Source organism: Alosa pseudoharengus, unplaced genomic scaffold (assembly GCF_046254945.1).
Source record: "Alosa pseudoharengus isolate Yale_2024_CS ecotype anadromous, Long Island Sound unplaced genomic scaffold, YU_APseudo_1.1 YU_APseudo_1.1_scf_23, whole genome shotgun sequence".
Classification (NCBI taxonomy): domain Eukaryota; kingdom Metazoa; phylum Chordata; class Actinopteri; order Clupeiformes; family Clupeidae; genus Alosa; species Alosa pseudoharengus.
Window position 1 is genome coordinate 29,750,489 of NW_027468685.1, and position 25,000 is coordinate 29,775,488.

General features: G+C 44.6%; 1 protein-coding gene across 1 annotated transcript in view; it reads left to right on the forward strand.

Annotated features, from left to right (window-relative positions):
• The window catches only part of eepd1 (endonuclease/exonuclease/phosphatase family domain containing 1), a 33,370-nt gene extending 17,403 nt beyond the window's left edge, over window positions 1-15,967 (forward strand). The window contains exons 3-7 of the mRNA XM_076302264.1: window positions 9,366-9,476; window positions 13,537-13,671; window positions 14,157-14,295; window positions 14,556-14,750; window positions 15,121-15,967. Of these exons, the coding sequence (XP_076158379.1) occupies window positions 9,366-9,476; window positions 13,537-13,671; window positions 14,157-14,295; window positions 14,556-14,750; window positions 15,121-15,317 (777 nt within the window). The 3' untranslated portion in view covers window positions 15,318-15,967. The remainder of the gene's footprint in view (window positions 1-9,365; window positions 9,477-13,536; window positions 13,672-14,156; window positions 14,296-14,555; window positions 14,751-15,120) is intronic.
• The last annotated feature ends 9,033 nt before the right edge of the window (window positions 15,968-25,000 follow it).

Genomic DNA, 25,000 nt, shown 5'->3' on the forward strand with positions numbered 1-25,000 from the left:
AACTGCTCCTGCTGTCCTCTCCTCCTAACTGCTCCTCTCCTCCTAACTGCTCCTCCTGTCCTCTCCTCCTAACTGCTCATCTCCTCCTAACTGCTCCTCCTGTCCTCTCCTCCTAACTGCTCCTGCTGTGCTCTCCTCCTAACTGATCCTCTCCTCCTAACTGCTCCTCCTGTCCTCTCCTCCTAACTGCTCCTCTCCTCCTAACTGCTCCTCCTGTCCTCTCCTCCTAACTGCTCCTCTCCTCCTAACTGCTCCTCCTGTCCTCTCCTCCTAACTGCTCCTCTCCTCCTAACTGCTCCTCTCCTCCTAACTGCTCCTGCTGTGCTCTCCTCCTAACTGCTCCTGCTGTCCTCTCCTCCTAACTGCTCCTCTCCTCCTAACTGCTCCTGCTGTGCTCTCCTCCTAACTGCTCCTCTCCTCCTAACTGCTCCTCCTGTCCTCTCCTCCTAACTGCTCCTCTCCTCCTAACTGCTCCTCTCCTCCTAACTGCTCCTGCTGTGCTCTCCTCCTAACTGCTCCTCTCCTCCTAACTGCTCCTGCTGTGCTCTCCTCCTAACTGCTCCTCTCCTCCTAACTGCTCCTCCTGTCCTCTCCTCCTAACTGCTCCTCTCCTCCTAACTGCTCCTCCTGTCCTCTCCTCCTAACTGCTCCTGCTGTGCTCTCCTCCTAACTGCTCCTCTCCTCCTAACTGCTCCTCTCCTGTGCTCTACTGTCTTCCTCTCCTCTGCTCTGCTCTCAAGGTCATCATCACAGCCTCATCACATCACATCCTCTCCTCCAATCTCCTCTCCCCCCTCCTCTCCTCTCCTCCAATCTCCTCTTTTCTCTTCTCCTCTCCTCTCCTCTCCTCTGCTCTCAAGGTCATCACAGCACCCCTCCTCCTCTCTCCTTCTCTCCTCTCCTCTCCTCCCCTCTCCTCTGTTCTTCTCCTCTCCTCTCCTCCTGTCCTGTCATCACACATATGTACACACACACACACACACACACACACACACACACACACAGAGCATGAATGCTCACACTGTTCCTCATCTATCTGTGAGAGTTCCTCCTCTGGATGTCCCCTGGCCATCTCCCTGCTGTGATCCCCCTCCTTTACTCCACATCTCTCTTCCCATCATCCTCTCCTTCAGCTCATTCATTCATTCATTCACTCTTTCTTTCCCTCCCTCTCTCTCGACACTACCTTTCTCTCTCTCTCTGTCTCCCTGCTCCCTCTCTCTCTCTGCGCCCTCTTTTTCTCTCCTTCTCCGTGTCCTCTCTCTCTGTGCCCTTCCTCTCTCCTCTTCTCTCCTCCCCCCTGTGTCGCATCCTATCCCATGTCCCAGTGTTCTGCAGTACAGTCAGTGAATGACTCACACTCACACTCATCTTCTCTGTGTGTGTGTGAGTGTGTGAGTGAGTGTGTGAGTGTGTGAGTGAGTGAGTGAGTGTGTGAGTGAGTGAGTGAGTGTGTGTGTGTGTGTGTGTGTGTGTGAGTGAGTGTGTGAGTGAGTGAGTGAGTGAGTGTGTGTGTGTGTGTGTGTGTGTGTGTGTGTGTGTGTGTGTGTGTGAACGGCTCCCAGCTCCCCAGTGGTACTGCAATCATCCCCCCCCCCCCCCATGCCTGCACAGTTTCCCATCAGAGACTGCAAAGCCCCTCTGAGCTGGGAAACCGCAGCCGCTGAATGGCCGCCAAAGGCCAGCAGGTCTGGGCCCTGGGGAGGGAGTAGTGAGTGCAGGGGCCCTGGTAGAGAGGTGATGTGCTCAAGGGCTTCTGTCCGGCACGGGGCAGACAAGATGCAGCAGCACACTTCACTGATATCCTTGGAGATAACCAGTCCTCTTCTCTCATGTGCCTCTGAGAACTCCCCTGCACGCACACACACACATGCACTCATTCACTCTCTCACTCACTCTCTCTCTCTCTCTCACACACACACACACACACACTCACACACACACACACTCTCTCTCTCACACACACACACACACACACACACACACACACACGCACACTCTATCACACACACACACACACACACCTGCCTGGACTCCTCCGAGGTGTGGAGAAAGTTCTTGGAGAGCAGCTCTGCTCCAGGACTAGGGTTGCTAAGGGGCGGAAAATTTCCAGTAAATTTCCGGAAACTTACCGGACACTTTCCATGGGAAGTTAAGCTGGGGAATATTGGGAATATTCCAAATTGGAAACTTTCATGGAATTAAAGGAAATTATGGGAATTTATGGGAATTAACTTGGAATTGTTGGTAATTCATACTGTTTCATATACAAACATTAACATTTTGTTTCGTAATAAGCAATATGATTTGTTTGTTCGTATTTTCGCTTAGCTTAGCATACAAAGCTAGCTACCATGTTAGCGGGAATCCCATTCTCCGCCTATGTTTTACTAGCGTGTTAAGCTAGCAACACTGAAACCACTGAACTGCCCAAGATAAACCACGCCACTCAACAACAAAATTCGATTGGTTGGAACATTAACTGACTATCAGTTTGTTCAGTTAAAATCCCAGAAAATGGTAAAAAAAAAATTAAAAAATACAATGACACAACATACCACCCTAACCAAACCTTATAGATTATTTAAGTTATATATAAATTGTCAAGCTTAATCAGACAGATTAATCGTCCCATTACAGTTTGCGCAAAATGACGTACACCCATTTGAATGAGGACAAAAGTGACGACAAGCCCATAACCCATACAACTCTGTTTGCAAACTTCCCCCAGTTTCACATCAGTTATTCCCACATGAGATGACATTTTCACTGGGAATTTATTTACCCCATGCACATGAACACACCATAGGTTTCCTTTATGTCTAGTAGCCTATGCTGATTGCTGTGTGCATGGGATTGACGTATGTGCAGGGTAGAAATTTGACTGAAATTGCATTAAATCAGGTTGTTTTAACTAGTATTATGCTGCAAGATGGGGTTCTGCCCACTACATTTAAGTTCCCTGTTATAGACTAACTTGCCATATTAAAAATTCCCAGTTTATTTCCATTATTTCCCGTTTATTCCTATTAATTTCCATATATTCCCGTTAATTCCCATGGAAAGTTTCCAACTTTGAAAATTCCCGAAATTTTGCAACCCTATCCAGGACTGAAGCTTGTGCTCTCCCAGTAGTGACTATGCGACTGCTCTGTGTTGTTGAGCCAGGAGCTGTCCTCAGTGCTGCTGTTTGTCAACATTACCCATCACTCAGACACTGGGAAAGTGCTGAGCGCTTTTATTCACTTGGGCGTCTTGAGAAGTAATGCTTTTGTGTGTGTGTGTGTGTGTCTCTCTCTCTCTCTCTCTCTCTCTCTCTCTCTGTGTGTGTGTGTGTGTGTGTGTGTGTGTGCGTGTGCGTGTGCCAATACCAAAATACCACCATTTGTCTTGACTCTAAGCATCACTCTAAGCATCACTTGACTCTAAAGCAACACTAGCCTTTAGGCTGCTGCCATCCCGTCGGTTGCTGTGGTGTGCATTAAGCCATCTATGTGGACGCATGAAAGCCACTGATTCCAGACTCCGGACTCTGGTCTCAACATGGCCTACCTATGAGAGAAGACATGTTCTGCCTCTGCCACCAATACCTACTCACAGCACATCACAAGTGAAACTACATCTCACCGGCTGGAGAGAAGAGAGAGGGGTCACGACTCACGAGACATGAGCAATGTTTTTATGGGGGTCCCCCAGAACTGAAGTTTAAGAATGTCAGCATTAACCCAGTGCGGTGTGCAAGCATGTTAACCGCTTATTGCGGCTATCGTCCTGGTCCCAGACCGCCAGTCTTCCGTCTGGTCAGTACAGTTGACTGGGCCCTCTCGTCCAGCTCTTCAGCTGACCTGTCACTCATTGCTCAGACAGTCTGCTGTACGACTGCTCCCCTGCAACACACACACACACACACACACACACACACACACATACAAGTACACACAGACACACACACACACACACACACACACACACACACACACACACAGAGACAACAGACACAGACACACACACACGCACACACACGCACACACAGTTTCCTCTATCGCAGCACACTCATCAGTCAGCGTGTATGTTTGTGGTGAGAGGCACTTTGTTTGTTTACCCCTGCTGTAACCATGGAAACGTCGGGGCAGGAGATTCCTGTGTAACCTTTAGTAACACCCACGTTGAGTCACGCAGTGTACTGGACCGGTCCACGCAAATCAAATGCCACACACATTTACGCCATGACACTGTTGTGCATCGCATTGTACTGCAAATTCTGCCAAACAACTGATCATGAAAAGTTGATAGAGAGAAACTGCACAACACTGATTAAATCTTAATCCGTATAAACCATTCATATTGCAAGAAAGAAAGAAAGAATGCAATGAAAGAATGTTTTCATCAGATAGAATGGCATGTTCTCTGTCCAAAACATATAATCATAGCATAACATGCAGCCATACTAGCCCAGAGGCATGTGCTCTGCTCCCTCTGTCACTTGAAGTACGCAGGCGATGAGAGAGAGCACGTTTGGGCCTCGTCAATCACAACCTTCACATTCACTTGGCTCTTCAAATTCACTTGTAACTGATTGAATCAGTTCCAATGTGATCTGGGCTATTGTGAGAGAGTGTGTGAGAATGGGATCGGAGGCTTGAGTGTTGGACCCAAACGGAAGTCAGTCAAACAGACACATGGACTCGTCTGTTGCACGATGCTGTTTTTAAACCAAATAATACGGGAGGAGGACCTTCCCTGACAACCGGCATTGCTTTATGGAAAACAGGCATCGTACGGACGAGCGGCAGTCAAAAGCGGCGTCACAGTGAGATGACTAAGAGACGGAAAAGAGATTTCTTCCCTTTTAGTCACCCACGCTAAAACAGGATTCAGAAGAAGCAGTGGGGATGGGGGGAGGGGTGTGTGTATCGACTTGGGAGCATTTTCCAAGAAAGATGACAGAATTCTTACTAGCCACTTAGAAAAAGGGTAGAATAGAAAGAGAAAAGGAGAAAGAGGGAGAGATGGAGAGATAGAGAGACTGCATCAGAAGGAGGGAAATAACCTCACATGGTCCTCGTACTTCCCACTGCTAAAGCAAGGCTCACTGGAAAAGAGACTGGAAACCACTGAATTGGCACTGGGAACGCTGGCCTTGTGTCTCTCCTCTTCCTTTGATAGTATTCCCAGTCCAGCCACATAATGGCTTTAGCTCGCGCACGCTACTCACCGCACACTGTTGCCTGTCAGGGAGATATGGCCATGCATAGATAGGAGGGATATAGAAAGAGGGATATAGAGAGAAACCAAAGGAAATATGGAGGGATAGAGGGAGACAGAGAGAGAGAGACTGCATTAGGGAGGGAGTGAATGGAAAATGTTGGTTTGGAAAGAGCAGAGGTCAGCACTGGGGGCATATGGCATGCGGTTTTGCTGCTGACAGGCGCGGCGCGTTAGCTCGTCATGCTAACATTGTAAATGTGAGAAAAAGGCATCCTGTGTGATCCAGTTTCAAATGTTGCCTGCCGGGGAGCTGTGTGCTGTAGCATGAGAGAGATGAGGAATGTCACACACTCATCTCATACTGAAGTAGACACAGTCAGCACACACACACAATCCCCGGAAAAGCAGAAGCACACTAGTCAAGTGGGTTTATGGCCTGTAGATATTAACCACCCCCACCACACCCTGAAGAAAAAATGGACAAATAACCCCTTAAATTATGACTTCTGGCGAGTTTTGTGGAAAGAAATGAACAGATTGAGGCTTACAAATATGACATAACCATCAACAAATTTGAGGCATCTTGCTGTGAAAAAAGATGGCAATTACAAAGCATGATTTTCACACATAGTGTGATCTGTGTTATTTGACTGAGAGGCCCCATTCAGATATCAGGGGAGGAGAACGTAGTAGTGACTTCACGCTTGAGCTTCAGGGTCTCCTGAGCCCTGGTAGGCCCGTTCAGTAATCCATTCTTGGCAGACACACACACACACACACACACACACACACACACACACACACACACACACACACACTCACACTTCAGTGGAGTCACAACGCATGTGATGTAACAGTGTAAAGCTGCCTTTCTTTCTTCATACACATTGATAACTGGATTAAATACACACACACACACACACACACACACACACAAACACACACACACACACACACAAACACACCGCATCAGGCAATCGGTCAGAGTGCAGGTGAGGTGAGTGCTGTTTGCCCTGCTGGCCTGCAGACTGATGACCAGTCGTCTCTGAAACAGCATTAGGGGACACCAGGGCCACACTGGAGACAGACTGACCAGCAGCCTCATTCAGGACTTTCTGTCTCTGTCTGTTTGCTCTCTCTCTCTCTCTTTCTCTCTCTCTCTCTCTCTTTTGCTTTTTTTTCTCAAATTCAAATGAAAAGAAATGCTTTATTAGTATGAGAAATAGAACCACAAGTTTGAGGCACATAGGGAATAAAGCATCTAAGAGTCTATGTGTAGACTACACAATTCTCTTCTCACAGCATACTGCATATCACAACAGAACAATAAACAGAGAACAAACAAAATAAAATATAGTGGATAGAAAAATACAATATACTCTGTCAGTAATAGAATATGCATATATTCATCCCTTTCTCTCTCTGTCTGCTTTCTTTTATACCATTTTCATCACTCCTTTCTCTCCTTCCTTCTCCCTTTTCTATGTCCTCCTCCTCCTTCTCTCCCTCTCCCTTAACTTGAGCTTGTGTCTTGTGTCTTTTTCTCCCTCTTTCTCTCTCTCTCTCTGCCTAATGTCTCTCTCTCTCCCTCTCTCTCTCCCTCTCTCTCTCTCTGCTAACACCCACCAGTGCTTGCTGTTCTCTTAGGAACCAAATCCAGGTCATTCCTTTACCTTTTGTATCTTAAATGGCGTTTTCACTTTTCACTTTTCACTTGTGTATATGTATAGTCCCTGAGATTGAGTCTGGCTATTCTCTCTCTCTCTCTCTCTGGCTATTCTCTCTCTCTCTCTCTGAAATTCAAAGGAGCTTTATTAGCATGACTGTTTGGATACAGTGTTGCCAAAGCCAGTGTTACAGATAACACAGTAGAATAACAAAAGAAAGAAAATAGACATACAGCAATGCGGGTATAACATGTGAACATAGAATAAATAATAGCATTTGTGTGTGTGTGTGTGTGTGTGTGTGTGTGTGTGTGTGTGTGTGTGTGTGTGTGTGTGTGTGTGCGCATGTGTTTGTGTGTGTGTGATGTGTATTTACATGTTTCAGGTTAAGTCCCTCAGATCCTCACATTTCAAAATAAATTGTGCTGCTAGAGTGCTCATCATTTTTTCATTATTGTCCCAGTCTTGAAAATGTGGGATATCTCTTTGGAATTTAGGGAAGAAAGCCCGTCTAATGTTTTCATATTTTTCACAGTGTAGAAAGAAGTGCTCCTCTGTCTCAACCATCTCTGCCTGGCAGTGACCACATATTCTTTGTTCTCTTGGAAGCCAGGTTTTCCTGTGTCTGCCTGTTTCTACTGCTAGATTGTGGTCACTGAGCCTGGACTTGGTCAGGGTTTGCCTCTGCTTTGTATCTCTGACAGAGATGAAATACTCTGCCAATTCATATTCTCTTTTTAGGGTCAGATAGCAATTCATTCTACTTTGGGTGGTAATTTGGTTTGTCCAATGTTTTAAATATTCTTCTTTTGCTTGATTCATTATTTCATTGACTCTAATTGATGTTTGGAAAACAGACCTGGACTGAGCTTGATGTGTATTAGTTGTTGTTATTGACTTAGTTAGCTTCAGTACCAGTTCTCTCCCTCTCTCTCTCTCGTCTCTCTCTTCCTCTACCCTTGAGTGCACAGTGTCTGGTCTACTCTCACTTCTCTCCTGTCTTGTCATCAACTCTTTCCTGTTGTCATATCCTGTCCTATCTTAGTATACTATGTCCTGTTGTCATATCCTGTCCTATATTAGTATACTCTGTCCTGTGGTAGTGGACTGGAATGGACATTTCTAAGTGACCCTAGTGTAGACAGATGGCATGATGTTACATCCCATGTCATATGACGCAAATGTGAAAGCGTTACATAACACTGCAGTATCTAAAACCTCAATTAGTCATTACAAATGAATAAGAGTAAGTGGCATCTGCAATAGCACATAATGACCTGGTTCCGTTAGCCTTGTGATCTGAGGGCTGAAGGGACAGGCTAGTGAAACTGACCGCTGATGTTGCCACATATGTGTGTAGGGAACGCAGCATGGGTGGCACATATGGTGTGGAGTGTCTGCTGTGGCCAACTCCGGTTTCAGCTCAGGTCACTCAGCCTTGTGTGTGGTGTGTGTTGTGTGTGTGTTGTGTGTGTGTGTGTGTGTTGTGTGTGTTGTGTGTGTGTGTGTGTGTGTGTGGTGTGTGTGTACGTGTGTGTTGGGGGTGGGGGGGCAGCATGGGTATGCGGACATTGGCATGAGCTTTGGAATGCTAAAGGTACCTCCAACGTCAGCAATGCCAGAATCAGCAAGCTGCATATTCTTAGCACAAATGCACACACCCGCACACACCTTATGGATATCTCTCCTCTGTACGTATGTGTGTGTGTGTGTGGGGGGGGGGGGGGGGGTTGTGAAGGCGTGGAGCACCCCTTGCTATGCTAAATGTTTGCCCAGTTCCAGGGTCAGGGTGTTGGGTGGCGCTGGCATCTGGACAAGCTGAGCTGGGGGCTGGAGGGGAGGGCTGGGTGGGGTGCAGGGGTGGAGCCCAGAAGGTCAGAATGGGTCTGTGTGTAGTCAGCAGGAGGGCTGAAGGATTTGGCTTTGGGTTCTACTCTGGAGAACCTTTTAGGGTTCTATGCGCCTCTTACTGAAGTGTATGAGGAATTCTCTACTGAAAACTTTGAGGAACCTGACTGTGACAGTGACAATGTTCTCCTCTGCTGTGATCAGAGGGCGTGTGTGTGTGTGTGTGTGTGTGTGTGTGTGTGTGAGTGGGTGGCAATTAAGCAAAAACAAACAAATGTCAACCACTGGGTGTGTGTGTGTGTGAGTGGGTGGCAATTAAGCAAAAACAAACAAATGTCAACCACTGTTTCTTATCTGTTTGTGTGTAGCAAGTAGCAACATGTCAGTGATGTCATGTCCTTTCTCCCTATCGCTCTGTATCAGTCCAACTGAAGAAGACTCCCAGCATGACTGCACCATCACCCTCAACATGCTCTATGAGATGGAGACGCACAAACACAACATACTCTAGTACTCATATAATAAACAGAATTACATGACTGATTATTATGGCCTCTCTCCCTCTCTCCTTCTCTCTCTCTCTCTCTCTCTCCCTCTCCCTTATCCTCTCTCTCTCTCTCTCTCTCTCTCTCTCTCTGTCAGTTCTGTGGAGAGCTGAATCAGCCCATCCTCTCTACGGTGAAGAAGTGGAGGGAACCTCGGGGTTTGTGGAAGTGCTGTGTGTCCGACACGCCAACTGGACAGTCCTCAAAGGTTAGAATACACACACACAGACACACACACACATATGCACACACACACACGCACCCACGCACACACACACACGCACACACACACACTCACACACTCACACACACACACAAACACACCAAAGCTTTTTTGCCCTCCCTCATCCTCTGACAGACGTTCCCTTGACTGTGAGAGTGCAGGCTAAAGAGGGCTGGCGCCCCATAAACCAAACTGAGTCTCCCCCATAAGAACCGATAAGGCAAAGGTCAAAAGGTCACACGTCACAGCCCAGGAGTTATATGGGCACAGTCTAACTGGAGGTCAGAGGTCATGTGTGATAGCAGATGAGGTGCACACACACACCACACACATATATATATACAGCCTGTTGAACCAGTCAGACAGACTTATACCCTCTCATACACACACACACACACACAGCTAGGGTGACCACCCGTCCCGCATAGCGCGTGCGCGCACAGCATTTGAATCCCAATTCATGCGTCCCGCAAATTGAGATTGTGTCACGCATAATCAATGCTTGCTCAAAAAAAATTGGTTGCTCTATATCCTGCAGCCGGTTGCACCAGTTGAACGTAAGTTCCATCTTAGCTTAGTTCTAACTGGCACTATGTTGAAGTTTATGAGCTACTAAAATGTATCAGGTTCAATTGCTGTGGATTGATCTGTTATCAGAGATTTCATTAGCCATATTTGAAAGTGTTAACGTTAACGTTAGTTATCCACTGCGGTAGCCTACGTTAGGCCAAGTGGTGGCTGAAATATCCCCAAAGCACATATAGGCTACAACAAAATAAAGTCTGTTATTTACAAATACAGTGTTATTTTATTCCATACAACAACGTAAATGCGGAGGAAGTCAAACCTAAATGTGGCTTTATCATACATTACAGCGAACATTAACGTTACCCAGAACACTGAACAGTTTTTTCCCCCTGCGCATGCCTTTACTTTACTAGCAAGTTCACCATCCTTCCTCCCCCTTCTCGTTCCGTGAACCTCTGGAGTTAAGACTTTTTTTTCAACTGCTCCTGTGTTGAGCAACTACAATTCCTGTTGGTCCCTGTTAATCCTACAATTTTACATTATAATTTATTTAAAGTGAATAAATTGTAATAAAAAATAAATTAAATTAAATAGCTAAAGTAAATCGTAAGTGGAAGTGCATCTGTCAATTCATTGAATGTTCAATTATGATTATTTATTAAAACAATACACATTGGTTGGCCTATTCATGAGCATACATCAGAAATTACACATGTTTAGGGGAATAGGGCATTATTAATATACCATGTAAGGTGGTATGTGCTAGAAATGGGTAAACCACTATCAGTGAGTCTGCCCGTGAGGTGGGGGCACCGCTGCGCCAGGCAGTGTCCCACATTGTCCCTCAGAAACATACCCCTTGTCCCCCCTTGGGCTTATTAGCAGGTGGTCACCCTACACACAGCCTAGATAACAACTGAATTGACCAATCAAGCAGCAGGAGCAGATGATGAGTGAGGAAGCTCTGCCAGAGATAAGACATGCACTTAAACACACACACACACACACACACACACACACACACACACACACACACAGGAATAGGCACATATTCAAATGTGAACACCCATACAAATATGAGCGTGCGCACGTGCGTTTGTGTGTGTGTGTGTGTGTGTGTGTGTGTCTGCAGTGTGTGCTCAGGTTGTATGCATGTGTGTGAGCATACGTGTGGATTAGGGCTGGGACAACGCGTCGACGTAATCGATGACGTCGACGCAAAAAATACGTCGACGCAAAATATGAGCGTCGATTCGTCAAGCATAACGTGTGCTGCTAAATATTTTTAATTTTACACCTTCAGTGTTTTCCATACGTTGACTAATCTGTGGCTGGGCACCACGAAATCAAAACCGGCCACCACACATTGATGTTCTATGTTGTAGGCCTACAATTTAAATTAAAGATAAGATAAAATAATTTCATTGAGCTTCACTTTTTACTCACACAGACTTTCCTCGCCCCGCCCGCTCTCTCTCGTAACGAGCCCGCTGCTCCTCCTCTGCACATTTAACAAAATATTCACGATTGTTGAAGGATTGTTGTTGCCACATAGAAGCACTGCATAGAACACAGTGTGCTAAATTGCTATTAAATCCGCTTAGCATCGTGACCATGCTGCGCAAATTTGTTCAAAACTGCTGCATTAAAGTTAAAGTAAACTCTGCTAAGGTCTTATCACAACATAGTACATTGAGGAGACTAAACTAAGTTAAGTTACAGTATGCAACCAAGCAGTATCTCAAAGCTAACGTTAGAATACTGTTTGGATGTCAAGTTTAGCATGCTTACTTGCAGCTGCTTGTATTCGTTACTCATGCAGGGCTCATTTTATTGACTCTGAATGTTTGCAAAATCCCGATGTAATTGGAAAAGTGCTTGTCCAAAGGAGAAGTACGAACCGTTATTTGAACTAACTAGCTGCTACGTTATGAATTGCATCCACACATCAGCAGCCTTTTAACTGTGTTAATGTTAATTGCAAGGATTCCCACACGAACGTCTTAAAATGACAGCCACTCAATTAGACATACACTACTGAACTTTATTGAATGCTACCTCTGACTAAGAATGCATTACTTTGAACTTGTATATAGTGTTTTATTTTGGAATCTTAAGAGCAATAAACATACATTGCAATGTTAAAGAATTCATGTTTTTTTATTCAGATATGTAAATAAACATGTAAAAGTTGCTATTAGTGAATTAATGGGGAGATAATCGATAATCGAATCGAAATCGAATCGGACTGAAAAAATGAATCGTTAGATTAATCGATGCATCGAAAAAATAATCGCTAGATTAATCGTTTAAAAAATAATCGTTTATCCCAGCCCTAGTGTGGATGTGTTTTTGGATTGGCCCCCATCATAATGAAAGCATTCTCTATGGCAGTATTTGTCAGTGCACACACCTGCACACCAAATCTAACTTATGTGGCATTTCCCAAATCTAAAATGTCAACAGGTTACACAATGAACAGACCTTGATGGACTGACAATACAACTGACAGAGTTAAATACACGCACACACACACACACACACACACACACACACACACACACACACACACAGCAGGTAAGGTGAGTGTTGTTTTGACAGGAGTTATCAGCACGGCCCTGTCCTATGCCCTTTCTTATCAAACAGACAGGCGCTCCTGTGGGTATCAAACTAGGCCATCAAGATCAGAGCACGTCTCTCTCTCGCACACACACACACACACACACACACACAGGGTCCACATAGGCAGCATATGATCCTTAATGATGAAATACTGAATTTCCTCTCTCTCTGACTCTCCTGTCTGTCTCTCTCTCTCTCTCTCACGGGGCAGCCGTGGCCTACTGGTTAGCACTTCGGACCTGTAACCGGAGGGTTGCCGGTTTGAACCCCGACCAGTAGGCACAGCTGAAGTGAGCAAGGCATCTAACCCCTCACTGCTCCCCGAGCGCCGCTGTTGATGCAGGCAGCTCACTGCACCAGGATTAGTGTGTGCTTCACCTCACTGTGTGTACACTGTGTGCTGTGTGTGTTTCACTAATTCACGGATTGGGATAAATGCAGAGACCAAATTTCCCTTACGGGATCAAAAGAGTATATATAATACACTTATACTTATACTTTCTCTCTCTCTCTCTCTTTCTCTCTCTCTCTGTAAGGCAGCTCGCTCAGACAGGCAAAAAATCTAAACTTATTAGTGACTGAATAGCCAAGCATGGCTGTCTTATCTCAGAGATGCAAATGATCCTGTAGCCTGTAGTTGAAGCCAACCAGTGTGTGTGTGTGTGAGAGAGAGAGTGTGTTTTTGAATATGCATACTTGCCTGTGTGTTTAGTTAGTGTGTGTTTGAGTGATGTGAGTGAGTGTGTATGCATGTGTGTGTTAAATATTTGCTATGTGTGTGTGTTTGTGTGCGTACAGAAGGACAGGTATTTTGTTCTGGTGCTGCTGGTCTCATTTGTTGGTTCCTGGTCTTGATTGAATGAGCCGGGCCTGTCTTATCTCTTTCTGCCTCTAGGGGGCGCACTACTCTGGCTTCCTCTGGGACAGCTCCTGTGGGATCGAGCTGAAAGAGGCCGCCATCCTGGAAAACCCCGTCACCAATGGCAACGGGAAGCATGGGCACTGTCTGCCCTACCTCGGACGCTTCTATGTAAGTTCAGGAACCTTAGCAGGAAGAAAATTAGTTAACCATTAATCAAAACAATTAAACAGCTCAATGGTTAGACAGTAAGAACAAGAATAGCAAAAGTGGATCTGTGCAGATGTTAAGGACCTGTAGGCTTTCATTGTCAAATTTTGTCTCTTTTACATCATATTTTGTCAAGCGACACTTGTTGCCTGAACTATAAACTGACCTTTAGCAAGAAGCAACAGTGACAAAGGCATCTTACCTACTAACCACCAAGCCAACGTACAGACTAATCGCCAGGGCCAAGGATGCGGCCCAAAAAGAGTCGTCTCTGTGAATAACGTCTTGTTAGAGCAGTAGGTTTGTGAAGCCCATTGGCCTGGTTCAGTTGTCAGAGTAGTTGTAGAAAGATGCCAGTTTGTTTCTCCACCACCTGTGTGATTAGCTTTACTAAATGTCCCCTAAAAGACTCCCCTGAAATGTTACTTTCTGTTCTCACCCCGTAGGTCGGCTCGTCAGAACTGACACTTGTTAATGTGCACGTGCAAGCCCCAGGTGAGCTGATTGGGCAGAATGGGCGGAGCCAAACCTCTAATGGACATAAAGCTCCTCCCCTCTCAGGAAAAATTCAGGAGACACTCAAAGGTAAACCAGTGTGTTGTGTTGTGTTGTGTAGAGATGTATCTGCTATTCATTCATACCTCTCCACCCAACACACACACACACACACACACACACACACACACACACACACACAGGATAGTGCTTGAACTCATGAGCCTCCGCTCTGCATCTCTGTGTGTCTTCAGTGTTGCACTACAGATACAGTATCTGTGAGCGGTATCTTCATAAGGCCTCATTATTTGACCTTTGACCTCTCTGTCCTGTCCTGTCCTGTCCTGCAGGAGAGAAGGAGGTTCTGGTGCTGGGGGACTTTGGGTTGGGCAGTGACGGGCAGGCTGTGGAGGCGCTGCGGAAGGAGAGACTGACCCCCCTGGTGCCCCCCTCCCTCTACACCAACATTAGCACCAGCAGCCCCCGAGGATCACTCTGCCTCGACAATATCTGGCTCAGCCGCACCCTAAAGAAGATCTACACAGGTCTGTGTGTGTGTGTGTGTGTGTGTGTGTGTGTGTGTGTGTGTGTGTGTGTGTGTGTGTGTGTGTGTGTGTGTGTGTGTGTGTGTGTGTGTGTTTGTATTTCTATATGTGTGTGCATACATGTGTGCATACGAGTGTGAGTGTGTGTAGGCTATGTTTATGAGGAGGAGAGAGAGAAGTGAGTTTACTTAAGTAAGAGAGGCAGTGAGGTGTGTGTGTGTGTGTGACAGAGAGGAGAGAGGCCCGAGTGTGTGTATGTGAGAGATATAGTGAGAGAGAGAGTTTTGTGTTGTATGTTCATGATCTTGGATCTGGACTTTTATGAAATGTTATGAAATGTTGTGTGTGTGTGTGTGTGTGTGTTTCACAGGTCACTGCTGTGTGGTACGCGAGGGCCTGACCAACCCCTGGATCCCTGACAACTGGTCGTGGGGGGGTGTGGCGTCGGACCACTGCCCCGTGGTCGCCGAGTTCTTTGTCGATATCATCCCCAAGGAGCCCGGTCGCCATGGGAATGGGATCGCCAGTGTGGACAGGGGCGACACCATGCCCAAACATGAGCGGTGATGGGCCAGCCCGAGGGTTGCCATAGGAGACGGCTCTGGCCAATGGAGACCCTTGGAGTCATTTCATAGTGACTCTTTTTTAGGTTTTGTTTTTGCTGCCCAATCCTCTCAAATCACCCACAACACACACACACACACACACACACACACACACTTCTCCCTGTGGAATAGCTTCCTTGTATGGACTGATTGTGGGGTGAACTAAGACGAAGGAGTTTGAGATTAATGTGGAAAAAGCACCAAGATTGCCTTTTCAGATTCCTGCTTCCGTGTGCAATACAGACTGCCAGGCTGCCGCTGGAGCGCCAAGAGAATGCTCCTGCAGCCCGAGAGAGATGCTCAAGAAGAAATCTATTTAAACAGAAATGATATATCAACGCATATATAAAATCTATATATCAGAGACTTGTTTATGAAGCGTGCCAAACTTACTTACTTAATGAAATGGAAGGATTATGAATAGTTTCTTTTCTTTTGAATTATTATTTTTTTCTTTTCTCTGAGCCTTCAGGTCTTACTGAGCTCCCGTATGGGAAGCTTTTGAGGTGTTGAGATTGCACAAGATGATCGCAGCTCTGGGATGCTTTGAAGGACAAAAGCAGACAGACGCACAAGGAGCTTTTGATCATCACTGAATAATAAATGAGTTTTCATCAAGCCCTTGTCTCGCTCTCTCTCTCTCTCTCTGTTTCACTCTGTGTGTAGTGTGTCTTTTAGAAACTCACAAACTGACCAGGAAAAAAAGCAAAGTGAGACAAGGGTAGTTACATAAGGGGGTCCAAAGTGCCAGCCTGGATAAGGGATGGTCTAGATCTGTTGTAAGTTATCGGCGTTTACGATGCAGTGTGAAGTGTTGTGTTGTGCTAACAGAAGCTTGAGGTTACATTATAAGGGATAACTCATCTAAAGGCCCACATCATCCACAGGCTTACCACATCAACAGGCCTTCATGATCCACAGGCTTACCACATCATCAACAATATTTTAACCCTCATCGCTGCATGCTCACCACCTCCTTCAGTGACTTCTATTAAACTGGAGTCCTTACACATGAAAATGCATTATCACCTAAACGCCTACACTATCAACAGGCCTACATTATCAACAGGCTTACCACATCAAACAGGTTTACCACATCAACAGGCATACATTATCAACAGACTTACCACATTAACAAGCAAGGAGTGTTGTAAAATGTATACTCTGAAGCTGTAGGGGGAGCTCTGCAGAGAAACAGCGAGAAAACAGCGAAGAAATTGCCAAAACTGCAAAGGGTGCCTTTAACATTTCCACAAAGATTCTAATGTCATAACCTCAAAACATGACTAATGGCACTTCTGTTATTGTCTGAGTGGCCCTCTGTAGGCAACTTTCTAATTTTGTGTAGGAAACTGCACCACCCCTTCTGAAATCAAAATGCAAAAGAGCAGCTATGCTTTTTCTTTTTCTACAGACTGGTTTTGGTGCATTCCCTCTATATTATATCGGAGTTATGTTCAACTTTGTTGCAAAAGACGCATATTTAGTTTGTTTATTATTGTACTTCTCAACTAGCCTGGGTTTTCCCATGCTGCCTTACGCGCGATTTTATTCACGCTGCTAGGCAGCCTGGATTCTATGGACTTCGTTTTCCCCCTTAACGAAGGAACCAATCACAGAACGGAGGGGGGACAGCAAGACGATGACGACACACCGAAGCTGTTATGAGCTACGCACAGACGCATTTGATAGACATTCGAAGCCCAATCAACGGCTCTGGGCATTCGTAAACCACGTTTCAAATACGAGAAAATGCATCACATCAAGTCAGATCTGCACAGATCTGCATAAAGACGAACACGCCTAATGAATGTCTAGTTCCCAGACCTTATCTCAATGAGATGAGGTCTGACGTTAGCCAGGCTACTTCTCAACAGCAGGGGGACCCAGAGAGCAAATCTTGTTGAGGGTGGCTTTAATGATGATTTGTGTCCTTAAGCCGCCCACAGACACTTTTCACTTCCCCTTCTCTCCCAGCAGAGGAAGAGGAAGTGTGGGGGGTCACACAGAATCCAATCAGCCTCCCACTTCCTGTTGTGGATAGATCTGGCACGTCCGACTCCCCTCGCATACTGGGACACCATTTCTATGGCAACTAACGAGGAGCTGCAGGCCCATGACTAGAACCAGGCCCATTGTTCTGCGCTAGGGGGATGTGGCTATTTCCTTACTCTGATTGATAATATTTTCATATGTGGTTGGACTAAATGTTGTGTTGAGCATATGAGCGCCTCACTGTAGGATATGATGCCGATTTCTGGTCTCTGCTGGGCAGGGTAATTCCGTTAGGGATGTTTGTGCGTGTGTGTGTGTGTGTGTGAGAGAGAGTTTGGTTCATATGTTTTTTTGTGAAGGTCATCTGAGTGTGCTGAATGTCATCCTGGTCCAGTGACCTCTGGGTGACCTTCTACATGAAAAACGGTGGGTTGCTAAAGTGGGCGAAGGACAATAGGTTGCATGGTTGCTTACTCTCAGTGGCGAACACACCCCGCCACTCTCTGTTCGTACACACTCGTGGAATGGAGAGGAGCTGCATTCTCTTTTTTTCCACATTCTCTCACCACTCTATCTTCTATTATTCTGTCAGTCTTTCTCCTATCTCCTTTCATCTCTCTCTCTCTTAGCCCCCCCCCCCCCTCTCTCCTGACCTACAGTAACCCCTGCTCTTCTCTGGTCGTTGGTCGTTGTCTGGTCCTCCATCTGCTTGTGGGTCTGTTTAAACACACTAAGCCTGCTGCCTGTCAGGACTGGGACTTGAGTTTGTGTCCTCTCACGATGGATCGTCCTCCGTTAAGCTCTCACTTTGCTTCCTGTCACGTTTGGAAATGCGTTCCCCACGAGCAGAGGGATGGATGGTGTGTTTATGTCAGAGATGTTTCAGAAATGCACCAGAGCATGTTTCCGACAGACAATCTCCTTCAGCACTCAGGTTTACCCTCAGGTGTGTGTGTGTGTGTGTGTGTGTGTGTGTGTGTGTGTGTGGTGTCGTGTTGTCCTGACCTGAAACATGCTGCTCGGACATGGCAACCTGGTTTCCTTCCCATGGTGCACAGGGATAGATTTACACCTCCTGAGTCTTTAGCACACACACACACACACACACACACCTCTGAAATTAACCAGAGGAGCACAAAAAACCTCCTTCCTTCCTAGAGTAAATATTTTTCTATTCATATTTATGCACTTGTGTTAAAGACATGGGACAGCAGGAAAGTGGAGAGTTCTTCCAAGTGTATTAGTTGTTCCTATAGGGCAAGGGCACCATAAGGTAGGGGAAAGCTAGTCCATTTAACAGGGTTGACCCAAAGTGCTTTACAAATAGTAAATGATATTAACAACAATAATAAAATAATAATACAAAAAATAATAATACAGTATAACCAGAGCCGTATAAAGGTATCTTTATATGGCTCTGGTTAGAACCATTAAGGCCTCTGCACTGACCAGGGGCCTCATGTACAAAGCTTGCGTACGCACAAAAATGCTGCGTACGCAATTTCTCACGCTCACATCCGGATGTGCGAAGACTGACTTGAACGTGAGAATGTGCGGTCCTCCACGCAAACTTCATGTCTGGCGTACGCACATTTCCAATGTGTATCGTCAGTTGGCGACACTTAGAGGCAATGCAGCGCAACAACATTAGTTGATCGCGAGTCTATATAGGCCTTTATTTGCACAGTATATTGTGAAACGTGGATTATTAAAAATGATTCGAATGACTTCGAAAGTAGGCCTATGTTTCTATATAAATGGACATGCAACATGCTCAAATTCTACTAAGTTATGCAACAACCTATCTGTGATGACAACTGTAGACTTATTAGAGGATACGAATTAAAAGGGAATGTGAAACCTATAGCCTACACATATAGATAGAATAGATAGGCTGACTAATAAGCGCGGATATAAGCTATTTCCCTTGGTGTGATTGACTGCATAGGATACTTTGACTTTCCTCGAGTAAGCATTCGCATTATTGTGTCACACTTGTGTGCAAATATAGGGATATGATCCAGAAATCGTAATGTTGTGGCGATGTGGCCTGGATCAACTTAATTGTTTATTCCACCTCGAGTGCGCCATGCGTGGTAGCCTACTTGGACACGATTGATGTAATGTTTTTTTTAATTAATGCAGTTGTGTTGTAATGGTTCAAATACATCAAACCCAGTTATGCGAACCCTGTCACCTACTTGCAGACTGACCAATAATTCTACCACGGTCTCTGACCCTATAGCTAGCCACTGCTACGCTCTGCCACTACTGATTTTTTTTTGTTATTAATTACAGATGATAAAGACGTACGATTATTGACATTTTGTCGGATAAACACTTCTACCTCGCATTCGCTGGAGATATTTTTTAAAATTTTTTATTAATTTGATGATTTCAATTATTATACTTTGGAGCAGGTTCGAGTATGAATGGATCCACAAATGAGTTTTCATTGTTATTAATATTGCGGGATAGGCCATTTTGTCTTCGCGGAGGTCTGCGCTCTCGAGTGGCCTTCTAGTTAGCATATTAAAATGAGTGTGATTGAGGGAGGAGAGAGGGTGGAGTGTAATGCTCGTGCATGTACGCTTAATTTCACGTTAATTGGGATGTACAAAGAAAGGCTGCGTGGAATGCTGCGTACGCACAGTTTCATAAATCAGGATTTTTTTTGTGCATACGCTACTTTTCAGGTTTGCACGTACGCAATGTTTTAGTATGAAATCCACGCAAGTCTTTGTACATGAGGCCCCAGGGGCCTCATTTATAAAAGGGTTGCGTAGAAACCATCCTTCATCTGATCTTAGATCATTTCTGAAATGATCGTACGTGTGATTCAGAGAAAACGAACGTACGCACAAAAAAACGTGCGTACGCCACCCTTCCAGATGTGCCCATTATAAATCACAAATGAACGTCAACTTGTGCGCAGCCGGATGGTTTTAGGTCTCCGCCTTGTAAACACCCCCTCATCAATATCATTAGCATATGTTTTAATGAAATCAATGGCCTAAAAGCTGTAGCTTATGTAAAAATATATATTGAAAACATTGTATAGGCCTAGCCTTTGCCATCTGATGTTAACTAGCCTATATGCGTCAGTTCGAATAGCTTACCTAATTATGTTTTTTCCAGCAAAGCTTTCTGGAAAGAGATCATATGCATCCATGTCCATTGTCCTCTGCTCGCTTTCATTCCTTTTGCTTGCAGTAATGTGAATAATCAACATTTCGTATGTTTGTAAGTAAGCTAGGCCTACTTTGTAGAAAAAAAAATGGGTAGGCCTAGCTTATGAAGGAAAGACCTCTAGGCCTATATAATCCTGTACGTTATGGTACAGTAGGCTACTGTACGTTTCCAATATGACCCAGGGTAATATGCTGATTTAGCCTACAAAACAGAGGACTAAATTATAAGCGTGATATGTCATGTAGGCTTAACGTTTCTTTTAGGGTAGGCTATGTTTTTGCTGAAAAAGTAGCCTAGTTCGCCGGTCATTTTTCATTCATTTTGCATATCTTTGCTATCATTTTCTTTCAATAATGTCCAATGGCTTAAACATTGTCCTTTATTGTTTGCTTTAGGCTTACCTTTATATTTCATCCTACATTATTCAACTCACGTATTGTCATCTGATCTTGTGCACTGCCAGTCAAAAAAAGCAAACAGGTGCGCGCTCTGCACCTCTTTACGCAACTCTGACGCAACACTAAATATGAAGATATCCTGCTTTCAGAGGATAACTTCCGTCCCTTGGTTGTGTAGGCTATATATGATATAAAATATCTATAGCCTACATTGTATAGCTTACAGTCAAATATTACCTTTCTGTTACGAAGCTGGGAATAGGCCTATGAGCGCAAATTAGGATGTAGTGGAGGCTAAACGCGAGTAAACGCAGTTTATCCACCTCTGAAATTTCAGAAATAGAGTTTAGGCCTACCCACCTCTTATTAGAGTTTATCCACCTCTCAAAAACGTTTATTCACTTTTAACATTCAAAACTGTATGATCAAATACTATCCTATATTCCCAATACTGCACAATAACCTCCAACATTATCAAACTGTTCGAATGCCTTTTTGAATGCCTTCCTCTCCTAAACGAGGGTAATAGGACATTTGATGGTCAATATTAGATTGGTGAGAACACTAAATATACTAGATCACCTGTAAGAATGTTTCAATTAGGCTATTCTATCGTAGGTCTTGGTGTTTTTTTTTTAGATATTGTGAAATAAGTATACGTCTTTTCACTTTCTTAAGTGGGCTATAGTTCTCATTAGCAGTTTTATGCCAAACCATGAAACATTAAGCTGCGTCCAAAAACGTCTTTAAAAATCTTCTGATATTGATCATGCATATGGCAAAGTAAGACATGAGATCGTTGGTCTTGGAATTTTGAAAATGCATCGCACTTGGACCTCAGATTACTTGCAGTACCCCGGCATTACCACAAGGAAATGGTCGTACTTCAAGTTTGAACCTGACGTGGAGATAAGCACTTTTCCACGTCAAAGACGGTTTTTATAAATCTGAGCGTTGGCATGGATTTGAGCGTACGCACGGTCTAAGATCAAATCTGTGCGTAAGAACGCTTTATAAATGAGGCCCCAGGTCTCTCACATAACATAAAGACCAACATTATTATTATTTGGAGGAAGTCTTATATTAGTGTATAGGAGACAAACTCTCTAGCAGCACCCCTGCCTAGTTGTGTAGGTGTCCTGTCCTGGGGCCTCATGTACAAAGACTTGCGTCGATTTCATACTAAAACATTGCGTACGCGCAAACCTGAAAAGTAGCGTACGCACAAAAAAATCCTGATGTATGAAACTGTGCGTACGCAGCATTCCACGCAGCTTTTCTTTGTACATCCTAATTAACGTGAAATTAAGCGTACATGCACGAGCATTACACTCCACCCTCTCTCCTCCCTTAATCACACTCATTTTAATATGCTAACTAGAAGGTCATTCGAGAGCGCAGAACTCTGCGAAGACAAAATGGCCTGTCCCGCAATAACAATGAAAACTCATCTGTGGATCCATTCATACTCAAACCTGTTGCAATTTGCAAAGTTTAATAATTGAAATCATCATCATCATCATCATCAAATGAATAAAAAAGTTTATTTCCAGCGAATGCGAGGTAGAAGCAGTGGCGTAACAAGCCAATGGTGGGCCCAGGTGCGAGAGCGCTACACGGGCCCCATACCAACGAATTATGGCCCAAGATGAATTAGCTCTGATACATGCAATACACATTAAGGGTGACTTCAATTGTTTATGCAAAGGGCCTGAGGCACCGAAGTAGTTTAGTTACAGATTACAATTTCAAATAAAAAACACACGACTACATATCCATTACATGTCAAAACATTAAAAAAAATATTTTATTAACAGCCTGCAGGCCAGGGTAATCTAATATTACTGCATTAACATCAACTCGCATGGAATTATGGGAACACTCAATGCGCCTCTTCAACCCTCTGCTGAAACTGCAAGCGTAGATTGCTTGCTTATAAACTCGCACTGCGCAGAAACAAAACTTAATGTAGCCTAACTTATTTAACCGTCCAGAAACCAAATAAAATTATTCATATGCATACAATCCCCAATATGCGTGAATTAGGCCATTAGAAGAAGGCCATCTTACGAGCCTTTCGTTGTGCAGGACAGGATAGCTAACCCACGGAGCCTCTCCTGCCCCATGCTGCTCCTTAGGTATAGGTCTTAATAAATTTGAGTTTGGAAAAAGATCGCTTAGCTGTTGCCACAGTCACAGGCAATGTCAGAAACAACATGAGTAGGCTACACACTTCCCCGAATGTGGATGTTACACTGTCATAATCTACCACCAGCATTTTGGCAAGTTGAAAAATAGATGACATCTGTGAAATCTCTGCTTTAAAGCAAGACCTGAATGAGAGGAGTTGTGTTGGGAATGTCGGTGCAATGCCCCTGCTATAATGGTCTGACAAACGTCTTGCCTTTTCAAGCAGTTCATCATCACCTGCCAGTTGAAGGGTCGTACGTAAAGACTCAAACACATGACAAGTTTCCCGCATACTTGCAAATCTTTGGGAGAGCTGACTGATTATGATGTCCAGAGTTGCATAAAATACCTGCACTTTGACTCTCTGCATAGGTTAAGCGCTCATCTTCCGATAGATCGTCAAAGTGACGCTTCACTCTCCGTGCTCTAAAGTTCTAAAAAAAAAAAAAAAAAGGAGGCAGGGCGGGGGTAGCGACGGGCCCCGGGAGGTCACGGGCCCTGGTGCGACTGCACTTGCTGCACCTACTATAGTTACGCCACTGGGTAGAAGTGCTTATCTGACGAAATGGCAAGAATCTTATGTCTTTATAATCTGTAATTAATTAATAACAAAACAAAAACAGTAGTGGCAGAGCGTGGCAGTGGCTAGGCTGAGACCGTGGCAGAATTATTGGTCAGTCTGCAAGTAGGTGACAGGGTTCGCATAACTGGGTTGAATGCATTTTGACCATGACAACATAACTGCATTTATTAAAAAATCATTAAATAAATCGTGTCCAAGTACCACGCATCGTGCACCCGAATGGAATAAACTCAGTTGATCCAGGCCACCTCGCCACATTACGATTTCTGGATCATATCCCTATATTTGCACACAAGTGTGACAATAATGCGAATGCTTACTCAAGGAAAGTCAAAGTAGCCATGCAGTCAATCAGGGAAATATCTTATATTCGCACTTATTAGTCAGCCTATCTATTCACATGCATGATCCTGTCCCATATGTATTTCTTTTTAAATGAAAACTATCGGTATATGAAGGGAAAACACTCGGCAAATGTTAAGGCATGGGCAAATGCGTGAAGCCGACCCCATTTATCACAGGTTTTGTGGAAAGCTCTTCAGAATCTGAAATGTTTGATAAGCCAGTCATCAACAATCGCGTAACCAAATATCGGGGCTGTGTAGGCTATGTTTCACATTCCCTTTTAATTCTTATCCTCTAATAAGTCTACAGTTGTCATCATAGATAGGTTGTTGCATAGTAGAATTTGCGCATGTTGCATGTCCAAATTTAGAAACATAGGCCTATTTTCGAAGTGTTATCATTTTTAATAACCCACGTTTCACAATATACTGTGCAAATAAAGGCTCGCGATCAACTAATGTTGTTGCGCTGCATTGCCTCTAAGTGTCGCCAACTGACGATACACATTGGAAATGTGCGTACGCCAGACATGAAGTTTGCGTGGAGGACCGCACATTCTCACGTTCAAGTCAGTCTTCGTACATCCGGATGTGAGCGTGAGAAATTGCGTACGCAGCATTTTTGTGCGTACGCAAGCTTTGTACATGAGGCCCCTGGTCAGAGAGGCCCCTTTTCCTCCGTTGGGGTCGCTGGCCCAAATGCTGTGACCTCAGGAGAAATGACTTGTGTGTATCAGATCCCCATAACTTGGTTGTTACATCTAATCTGTGTTCAAGTTTACATCTCTTTTATGGAATGCATTTTAGGAAACACATATTTTGATGAAAAGTTTGCTTACTTGCTCCAGGATCTCTGTGTCATCTGTTCTGAGGGATCAGGCTGATGTTACCATGAGGGAAGATATTTTTAAGGATATGTCTCCCCCTAGTGGTTTTGTTGTCG